The following is a 10,351-nucleotide window of genomic DNA, read 5'->3' as shown; positions in this document are numbered from 1 at the left end:
TTCAGGAAGGTTGCCTTGCCATCATTTGATCAGAAATTACCGTTAATTTGCCTTTTTTTGATACCCCCCAAGGGCACCTAAGTACCGAAGTATGCGCGCCAAGTCAGCCAGCCACTTCCATCCAATTATGCTGTGTAGCTTCCTCTTCTTTTACTGTCTCCATACGGGGTTCGGAGCTCCAGCATGCACGTCAGTAATCGTAATGAGGAGCTTCGACAGATGCAACGCGCCACCTCGCAGAAAAAGCAAAGAAAAAAAAGGCTCCGAGTCTATCTGTCACACTGATAGGTCACTTGTGCGTTGTGACGATCAATAATTGAAGCAATGATGGCCTGTCAACAACAATTCCTGCATGGCTGCTCGGACAACATTACGATTTACTTTGGCTAGGTGCGACGACTGTAGTGGCTGGCTGGCCGGCTGCTCGTCGCTCAACATGGTTGACAAAGCAGCAGCTGTGCGAGTAATGCCATTCTCCAGACTGGGTTGCCGTAGTATATCAGAAGTGTAGCTTGCCAGTGCTGGACAAAAAATTCCATCCAATCTGAAAATGGGAAACGTGAACATTGCGAACAATTTTATCAGCATTGTCTTGTTCATTCTATCAAAAATGCTACCCCCTACAAGATGCAAACCTGCCATCACAACTGTTTCTTTAGGACAGGCTGGGTTGCACGATATCCGATACAAGCTTCGTGAAGTGGCTCGGAATGGTTTCGAAGCCATTGAGCTTTTCTATGATGACCTGGAGGCATTGGCCCGGAAACAATCTGGCAGCGCCAATCCGTCCCGGGAGGAGATCCAAAAGGCAGCAAGGGAAATCAGAGACATTTGTCAACATCTCCGTCTGACCGTGCTGAATCTGCAACCGTTTCGCTTCTATGAGGGCCTTGCAGACCGCAAGGAACGGGACCGTATTCTCGATGAGGTGCTACCTACTTGGTTTGATGTCGTTCACATCCTCGGCACAGACACTATCTTGATTCCGTCCAATTTCCTGCCTCCAGATCCCGTCACCGGAGCGGCCCGAACCGTCGGAGATCTCGATGTTATCGTGGACGATCTCCGAGCGATCGCCGATCGAGGTGCCAAAGAACCCAGAACTGTCAAATTCGCGTACGAAGCCCTCGCATGGGGTACCCATGTCAATACATGGGAGCAGGCATGGGAAATCGTCCAGCTCGTGAACCGACCCAACCTCGGTCTAGCCATTGACACATTCAACGTTGCCGGTGCCATCTACGCCGACCCCACGACGCCCAGCGGTACTACGGGTGAGAGTGCTCGGGCCAACTTGCTCGCTTCCCTGCAGCGGATGGCTACCACTGTCGACTTATCCAAACTATTCATCGTACAAATTGTGGATGCGGAGAGGTTGGAGTCACCTTTACAACGAGGCCATCCGTTCTATGTTGAAGGCCAACCGTCTCGGATGAGCTGGTCCCGCAACTGCCGGTTATTCCTTTGCGAAGACGAGCGTGGCGGGTATCTCCCCGTCGTTGAGATCCTGCAGACCCTGCTCAATATGGGCTGGGACGGGTGGCTAGCTTATGAGGTCTTCTCAAGGACCCTCGCCGACCCGAGCCCGGAAACGCCAGCAGAACACGCTGCGCGTGCAGTTCGATCTTGGCGGCGTCTCCGGGCGGCATTGATGCTACCCAAGCAATACATCCCCTTCGGGCACTTGGAAGCGCCCAGCACGAACGAGAAGCTTGGCCGCGTGCTCAACAAGAAGCACAGGAATGTGAAACTCGAGACGATCAGGACAAGGGTTCAGCTGCCTGCATGAATGTGGATCTTGAAGGACTTGGTTCCGCTTGGATTTTGGAGGAAACTGACGGCGAGAAGATTTCTCAGACTTCAGACATGTATTTGCAACTCCGTAGCCTGGCAGAGAAAACCTGGAGCGATGACGCAAGGCTACATGCTCAAAAATCTGTAAATTACGAGTCAGTGCTTGTGCTAGGTTGACTTATGAGTAGTTGACGGCAAGAAGTCCAAGTGCAATTTGAATCACATTCAAGCTGGAAGTGAATTTCATGTTTTTACCCATGCAACCGGGAGTCCGGAACTGACCTGCAAGACGCACGGGACCGGTCTTCCAAGTCCCATTTTCGGTCTTTGTGCACTGTTGATCACTAGCTTGTGCTCAGCCTTCTGGTTATGCATCCTCGTCTCGATGACTTGAGCCACAGCGCATTAACTATTAGAATTGCATGGGCCGCTATTGGCACCAAGCTCGAGAGTTCGGGGGCTGATTGCTCAATTGTAAACTTTAAGCAGGTGGTACGGAGTCCTGTAAGCATCCTACTTGGGCATTCCATAGCCTGCTCCAATACCTACTCTACTTGGAAGTACGTCTTCTTCCCAGTATGTAGAAACGACTGCTGCTGTGAAAATTCCATATTGCATTCGTATCAATGCCCAGAGAACTACGAGTACGTAGATGGTTTTGAATGTACTACTGTGTGAGAGAACGCAGTAGGTGTAGTATTGGCCCATGTCTGTGGCGTGTATACTTGATTCTTGTAACTGAGTGCCTTGAAGTGCCTACGGTGAGATTGTGAGGCGAAGAGTGACCGTCAGACAAGGAGCAATGAAGGGTCAAAAAGGCTAGTGGAGCGACTTTACACCACATACTCTATTACTGTGCGATGGAATGGAAATCAGAACTGTGCTCACACAGATGGCTCATTTCATTTTGATCATACTACATTTGCATGTCGTACGAAGTAGCACACCGAGCATCGATCAATAGTACTCGTACAGATCAGGTGGCACACAAAGAAAAAAAAAAAAAGACAGTTATCGACTGAAACACTTGCAGCACAGGAAATTGCTAGCTCCTGGCCAGGTCCGGGTAAACGCCATCAAATATGCGCCCAGCAGTCACCACAGGCTGTCCAACACAAGCTCAGATTCAATTCACCGTCTGCGGAACTGGTTGATGCGGATTGTCGCCCTCCCGAGCTAACCGCTCTTGGTTGTACTTTTCGCCCACGGCGTGCAACTTCTTGCGATCGGTTTTGTTGGAGGCAGTTCGAGGGATCCAATTCGCGAGCAAGTATTGTTTCGGTACCTGATATGGAGGAAGCGCTGCACCAATGCACTTCTTCACTTCCTCCACCTTCGGCGCTGCAACTGGGTCCTTGGTCGCATCAACGAGGACCGGCTCACCCTTCAAAGCAGGGGCAGTGCTCGACGGATGGTCATCCAAATAGAGGTACGCGGTCAAGATTGGATCGCTGGTAACATCAATTGCTCCCAGTAGATCAACCACGACGGCATCTTTCGGCGTCAGGCATTTTCGTGCTTGGTGCTCGACTTCCAAGGCTTCGACTCGGCAGCCATCGAGTTTCAAAATAGTGTCCTTGCGGCCGATGTAGTCAATGGTTCCGTCGTGATTCATGCGACCCAAGTCACCGGAACGGTAGAATCGACTTTGCACGCGGTCGGTATGGATTTCTTGTAGCCAGGCGGGTGGAGCGTCGAGAAACACGGCCTCCGTTCGCCGGGATATTTGATCGAGATATCGCCGAGACAAGTGGTGGCCCTCCATGAGCAGTTCGCCCACTGCGCCCGGCGGCGTGAGCCGATCAGGGTTCGACGGGTCCACAACCCAGATGGCGCCAGTGCAGGGCCGGCCAACTTTTGCCGTTTCCTTGACGTCAGGCATGTCATTCATGGCGCAGCAGATGGCAACCTCGCCCATTCCGTACTGATTGATCAATTTTGTTTTGCTATCCTTCCACTTGAGAATGAGATCCTTGGGAAGCGGCTCCCCGCCAACGCACATGATATCCAGAGTTGGCACATCTGATGGCATGAGTTTGATGGCAACTGTTGGCGTCAAAAAGATCGTATTCGCCTGCAAAAAGTTCACGTTGTCGATTATATCTTGTGGCGTTTTCATTGGCCTTGGAACACAGCAGCAGGCACCAATCGTCAATGGCACAAGGAATTCCAGATTACTGATGTCGAAACTGTAGTCGTCAAAATGGAGAAAGCGCGTGTGAGGTCCGAGTCCGAGCTTCCGTACATATTCGCGGATTGCAGTGGTGTATGAGTCATGAACCTGGATAATGCCCTTGGGCTGCCCGGTACTGCCGGAGGTAAAGAGAATGAGACAGGCGTTGTCAGGCCGGACGGTGGTGCATGCAGGCTCCGGATTCGCTGGCAGACCCATGACAGTGTCGTAAGACACCTCGACGACGTGGTCCACATACTTGCTAAACTGCTCCGTGTACTCTTTGCTCGTGAGGAGGATCGTCGCCTTCGCTCGACTAATCACAGACTCCAAGTAAGCGGGAGGATGTAGCGCATTGACGGAAATGTATGCACCACCGGCGCGGAGAATGGCGAGCCTTGCCACAATCGACCACATAGACTTCTTGAAGCAGCTGAGCACAAAGACCTCCGGCCCGACTCCCATACCCACCAGATGATGGGCTAGTCGCGAGGAGAGGTCGTCGAGTTGACCGTACGTCAAGTCGCCTTCGTACCCGCAGACGGCCAGGCGATCCGGTGTCAAGCGGCACTGCTTCACAATGAGATCATGAACGCAGGCACTGTAGAGCGGAGCCACGTTCTCCGTTAGCGACTGGATGAGTTCACGGTCGTTCTGCGAGCATGTGTCAATTTCCTTCAGCTTCAGGTTAGGGAATGTCAAGATGTCGGCGAGGACGTGCGTGAATGTGTCGAGAGCGCTTCGTGCCATCTTCTGGTCGACGGTAGAATCCGAGTAATCGATTGTCGTCGAGATGCGGCCAGTGGGCGTTTTGGTGACGGTCAGGACAAGGTCCAGCTAAGATGATAGTCAGCTGTTACCGCCGATCAGATCAGACACAAGACATCGCGTACCTTGTCATCATTCGGTGTGCCATCTCGCTGTTGAAGGCCCTTGAAAACCAGGGTGGTGTTGCAAGGAAGCTCCGCCGGTATCGGAGAAACGAAGGAAATATCATACCCAGGGGGAGCGACTGCGAAACGTGATCGTTGTCCGGCTTCCATTCGCCTCAAGAAGGTTGGAAGTGCCTCGTCATTTTCAAGACGCAGAACACAGAGAATGCTCTCGACGTCTGTCGGAGTCTCTTCCTCGGCGTCAATGGAGCCATTCACGATTCCGTTGCCATTGACTGCATGGGCGTCCCCGTTGGGTTGAGCGTGGTGGCCATTCAATCCATTTGGAATTTTCGCGTGGCCGTTGCCATAGGCCTTTTCGATGCCGTTGCTGATGGCAAAACCGTTGATCTTGGGTTTCGCAGGACTAAGCCGGTCACGAAACTCAAAGGAGACAATCTCAGAGGACACAAAGCACTGCAGTGTGAGCGCCCATGCTGCCCTCAGGATCGCCGGCAACGAGACTCCATGAATCTTGAAAGACTCCTCGATTGCCGTCCACCGGCCGTTCAACACGGCTTTTTCTTGACGTCTTCGCCGGCCATTAGCGCGGTCTGCCGGGTCGAGAGTAGGAAATCGGCAGGGAGGAAGCCGTTCCTGTGTATTCTCGGTGCCTTCAAGATACATGGTGAATAATCGAATTCAACGACAGATGAGCAGATGGAACGCCGATGCAGATGTCTCCTTAACCTTTGTTTGTTTGATCCGTTTCTGCATGGCACCCATCGTAGGGATTATGTATACCCTGTGCGACCTGCACCACAGGACTCCATACTTGCGACTCTGTATTCATTCCGCTATGAACTCCAGCCACAGGTGCGACGACGCAAGCCCGCCACAGACGATTTGTCCAATAGAGTTGATGAGCATTTGCCCACCTTGAAGGAACTTCGGACGGAGTGCCTGCGAGGGAATTTCCCATGACCTTTTTTTTCTGGCCCTCTACTTTTTGGGGCGTGATTGTGCCGCAGTACGGGGGCTGGCTAGTGTGAACAGATGTTCCTCTACCACTCTTCTCAATGGTTCGTGAAACTTGCAGAGATTTAGGCTAGCTGAGGTGGATCGATTGACATCGGGGAATGACAGATCGGCGCAAGCGATTTTAGCGGTCCGTGCTGCTAATTGGAGTTAGGGTTTTCCTGACGTTTGGATCATTGGCTGAAAACGCAAGACAGGCATTACGGTTATTTACATGACCGTACAGGGTCCCGCCACGAACCCATTTCTGCTCAAGTTCGATTTTTAGGGTCCATGCATGCTTCTGTTGGCAATCCAATCATTCTGCAAGGACCATGTCCGAGATCTCCATTCTCTCTCGAGTCCTTCAAAGTCCCGGATCTAATCTGCGACCACGGAGGACATACGAGTCGGCTAGGTTAAGTGTTGAGCTCACACTTGACATTTCTGATCCACTGTTACTTGTCAGCTAGCTTTCTAGATCTGCAACAATTCAACAAAGGAAGCACACTCTTCAGCCATCGAATAGCTGAGCCTGCGCTGAACCTGTCGAAGGTGTCCGGCCGTCGGGATGCATACACTTTTGTTCAGCCAGTTTCATTTGCTTCTTCCCGCAGCCGGATCAGGTAGACATGCCGACTGTAGCTGATAGCAGCGCCTTTAGCACTCGGTTATGTACTTCTGTTGGCTTTGAGGATCTCTCGGACTTCAGATCGTCTGCCAATCCAAAAACTTTCACGCGAGAGTCCACCGCTTGCCATCAAGTACGTAAAAGAATTACGTGGAGTGCTCACTGCATCCTCGACGTCCGAACCGCCCCCGGTCTTCAATCGCCCAAGGCGCCGGACTTGAGGTCTTTTTGTCACTGAAGGAACTAGAGGGCTTCTTGGAGATCGCTGCCATCTTGGACTTTGCAAAATGAACTACTCGCAACAGAAGTTGCCGTGGCATCTGCGCTTCCGTTCCAGCGTGCAGTTCATTGTTGCTTCTGTTACCATAGCCGTGTTTACGGTGAGTTAACTGGAGTCACTTCGACTGAGAGTGGTCATCTAACGATCAAGTAGGACACATTTCTTTACAGGTATGGGAACATCTCTCGATCGCGACGAATTCGTCGATATGCTGACCGATTCTCGCAGTCTCCTAATCCCAATCTTCCCATCTTCGATTAAGGAAAGATGCGGCGTACCGCAGGAGAAGGGTAGGACTTGATCGGACACTGCTACAGGGACCAAGCTGATTGCTGAGTTCAGTCCAATGGTTTACTGCACTCATCGTCGGAATGAGCGGAGCAGGAAACGTTATAGGATCATGTAAGTTGGCTGTCAAATGCATTGAATCATCAGGCAGGCTAACCAATTGGTATCAGTCATGTTCGGATGGCTCGCTGGTCAGTCTCCCCTCTAAATGATTCGCGTGCCGCAGCGATCTCACGAATCCAGATCACAGTAAGAATCGACGAGAGCCGCTCCTGCTAGGACTCACCCTATTTATTCTGGCCACGGTCATGATCTGGATTGGCCGTGTTATCTCCATTATTGCAGTCGGCCGATTCTTTCAGGGTCTTGCATCCGCGTGTGTATGGAGCGTCGGCCTTGCGCTGCTGGTGGACACCGTGAGGAAGAACGAGGTGCCGGTCTCGATGGGCTACGTCAACATCGGCTTCTGCAGTGGAACCGTCCTTGGCCCTATCGTCGGAGGAATGATGTACTCGTACGCTGGCTACGATATGACAATGGCCACTGCCGTCGGCCTCCTCATTCTTGACGTGGTCTTGCGCCTCCTCATTGTTGAGAAGCGGGAATTGGCTTCGATTATGGCAGATCGATCCGAGTCTGACGAAACCTCTAACTTCCCCAACGACGAAGTCTCACCCCTACTTGGCAATGGTCATGGATTTCACCCAGGTTCGAGCGACAGTGAAGAAATTGCATACTTGACGCTTATCCGATCTCCCGCCGTGGCTATTAACCTTACATGCGCTGCTATCCAAGCAATCAGCATGAGTGCCTTCGAAGTGACTTTACCGCTGCGTTTGGGCGCAATCTTTGATTATGGCCCGAGAGGGGCTGCTCTGGCCTTCATTCCTCTGATGGTGCCTGCCTTCCTGGCTCCGATTATTGGTTCGTTGATCCTTTCAATCGAAATGCCAGCGATGTATCTGACATATGAAAAGGATACTTCTGTGATCGTATTGGGAACCGGCCCATTGCGGCCATCGGATACTTGATCTGCGGTACCATGTTCGTTCTTCTGCGTCTGCCGAACAGCAAAACCGTCTTGGATCAAGCCATAATGTTTGGAGATTTATCTTTCATTGGCATTGCCATGTGCATGGTCATGACACCGGTCTTGACCGAGGTATTCATTGCGGTGGATGACATGGAGAGCCACAAACCGGGCCGTTTTGGCCCTTATGGAGCATTTGCGCAGGCGGTAAGGATTTTACCATTGATTGAACAGAGGCATGTTATCTAACTGCGTGCAGTACGGCTTATTTCAGTTGTGCTATTCCGCGGGCATGCTCATCGGTCCTTTGATTGGTATGGTCGCCGTGTCATGTTGTTGATCAAGCCCATAACTAACACCTGGGAAAGCTGGATGGCTCAAGACAAGTTTTTCGTGGGATACAATGACATTGGCACTCGGTAAGTCTGTCAGTTTGCGAAATCAATGTGAAGTCTCCTGACAAGAGCAGGCATCTTCAACATTCTCGCGATCTCTTTGATGGTTTGTAACCCAGTTGAAATACCTATCCGCTGGGACGTAGTGTTTAGTAACATCACGCTGATTTATGGTACAGGTGCCGCCAGATCGGTTTCGCACGATTTGGGAAGATTCGGACGATTCACTACTTGGGTCATGAACCGTCAGAAGTTGCGCAACGCTGCTGTGTAGGGCAGTCTCCATTCTTTACGCACTGAAATCCGGTTAATATATGTGGTTCTGGATGACACCAGACCTAGTACTGTTGTATAGGCGCTAGATCATGTATAACTTATTTGCAATCACAAGTATATGGGAATTAATGGATCATATAGAGGTACAATATCTGCATTGATCCTCTTAGGACAGCGGCTGCGTTGTTGACGCGATTACCATCGATCCCTTACTGCTCCATGGATTTGTCAACGAAAAAGCCGTCTATTGAAGTCATTATCGCAGCCGAAGGAATTGCAGTGGAACGCTGTCCACCCTCTTTTTTGGCTCAGGGCAACGGTCTCACCTAACGCCCGTTTAGTGGTCATTGCCGCCGAAATCCATATTTACACAGGTTGTGCTTCATAAAAGCCAACACATGGAGGGACAAAAAGTCATAATTGAATAGTACATCTGCCCTTCAGTACTGCTTTCCGGGCCAATTCGCGTAGATCTGCTTTGGTCGCAAATGAACAGGAGTCTCTCCCTCCGGTGCGCCGGGGATGGTCTTCTTCAAGCCCTGCATAGATCTGTCAGATTGTGCAATATGGCGAAGAGCGGTTGTACATACCAACTTCTCGAAGACGCAGTTGTTCAACTCCATCTCCGGCTTCCGGCATTCGAAGAAGTGGTGGTTATTGTTCTCCAGGCACTCCCAATGGGCATTGAACTGCTTCAAGCAGTGGGTGTTGATGTCCTTGATCCTATATCATCCATAAATACCCAGGACTGCGCTAATCTCGACGACGATTGCCACATACACACTTGCCGCACACCGTGTGACTTTCCGCCCTTCTTTCAGGCACTCAAACTCCCCTCGGCCGTTGGCCTCGGCCTTGCACTTCATGTAATCGTCATTGTACGCGCGACAGCGATCGCCGATGAAATATGATGCGCTCAGCAGCGGTGCAGACGTGGCTCCGATCTCTTCCACCTTGGGAATATGATCGGGCATAGGCGTGGTGTCCACAAGGACGTGTTGATTGAACCTGGAGGAGGCAAGTTAGTCATTGAACGGCTTCATCGGAGAAAGCATGTAACAATGGTGCATACCGCGGCTCCCGTGTCGACATGTTGGGCGGTGTATCTGCTCAATTCCAGTCGGTAGTATGGAATCGGAGTCGAAGAGGAGCAGGCCGCAGACGGGAAACCCTGCGATGTTGAGGTCCACTGTCAGCCAATTCCCTGGAATTTCATTGGCTGATAGCCTTGTTAGAGCTGTAGATGCTTACATAACTACGCTCGGGAGTTGGGACTGTTGAAGCACGCAGCTCGAGCAAAATTGTGAAGCGTCAAGAAGAGTACTTCGAGATCCAATAACTAATTCCTCATTCAATGGTCTTGAATTGCATTGGGGTCGCCTCATCGTTAGCATTCTGTGCAGCGCCCATTGCCGGAAAATTGAGTCACGTGACCGACGCGACTGGTGACTTCGTAGTTTGTTTTTGTGCAAATCAAAACGACGCTCTGTTGCTTGCTGTGCTGCCCAAACCGTCTTGTTTGCTGCGAATTATTTGTTGACTGAGCATGAGTTAGTACATATTTCTGCTCCGTGTTTGGCAATTGCACCGCTCAT

The 10,351-nt window shown here is 51.2% G+C and overlaps 4 protein-coding genes across 4 annotated transcripts; 2 read left to right on the top strand and 2 right to left on the bottom strand.

Moving 5' to 3' along the window:
• Positions 1-610: 610 nt before the first annotated feature.
• VTN49DRAFT_3102 (uncharacterized protein) lies at positions 611-1,789 on the top strand (the record flags this gene model as incomplete). The annotated part of the gene is made up of 1 exon (XM_069410902.1): positions 611-1,789. The coding sequence occupies one exon, from the start codon at positions 611-613 to the stop codon at positions 1,787-1,789; it is 1,179 nt and encodes a 392-aa protein (XP_069269660.1).
• A 1,131-nt stretch (positions 1,790-2,920) lies between these two features.
• Positions 2,921-5,526, bottom strand: VTN49DRAFT_3101 (uncharacterized protein; the record flags this gene model as incomplete). Its single annotated transcript, XM_069410901.1, has 2 exons — positions 2,921-4,804; positions 4,861-5,526. The coding sequence occupies 2 exons, from the start codon at positions 5,524-5,526 to the stop codon at positions 2,921-2,923; spliced, it is 2,550 nt and encodes an 849-aa protein (XP_069269659.1).
• Positions 5,527-6,774: 1,248 nt separating this feature from the next.
• VTN49DRAFT_3100 (uncharacterized protein) lies at positions 6,775-8,722 on the top strand (the record flags this gene model as incomplete). The annotated part of the gene is made up of 11 exons (XM_069410900.1): positions 6,775-6,867; positions 6,921-6,937; positions 6,996-7,057; positions 7,110-7,169; positions 7,226-7,246; positions 7,299-7,979; positions 8,033-8,292; positions 8,345-8,399; positions 8,454-8,504; positions 8,555-8,586; positions 8,660-8,722. 11 exons carry the CDS (start codon positions 6,775-6,777, stop codon positions 8,720-8,722), a joined length of 1,395 nt encoding a protein of 464 aa, XP_069269658.1.
• A 474-nt stretch (positions 8,723-9,196) lies between these two features.
• On the bottom strand, positions 9,197-9,848 carry VTN49DRAFT_3099 (uncharacterized protein; the record flags this gene model as incomplete). Its single annotated transcript, XM_069410897.1, has 4 exons — positions 9,197-9,295; positions 9,347-9,479; positions 9,537-9,764; positions 9,829-9,848. The coding sequence occupies 4 exons, from the start codon at positions 9,846-9,848 to the stop codon at positions 9,197-9,199; spliced, it is 480 nt and encodes a 159-aa protein (XP_069269657.1).
• Positions 9,849-10,351: the final 503 nt, after the last annotated feature.

The sequence above is a fragment of the Thermomyces lanuginosus genome (assembly GCF_041956635.1).
Source record: "Thermomyces lanuginosus strain ATCC 200065 unplaced genomic scaffold VTN49scaffold_27, whole genome shotgun sequence".
NCBI classification, from domain to species: Eukaryota; Fungi; Ascomycota; class Eurotiomycetes; order Eurotiales; family Trichocomaceae; genus Thermomyces; species Thermomyces lanuginosus.
Note: the sequence above shows the minus strand (reverse complement) of the source record. Positions and strands in the feature narration are given on the sequence as shown.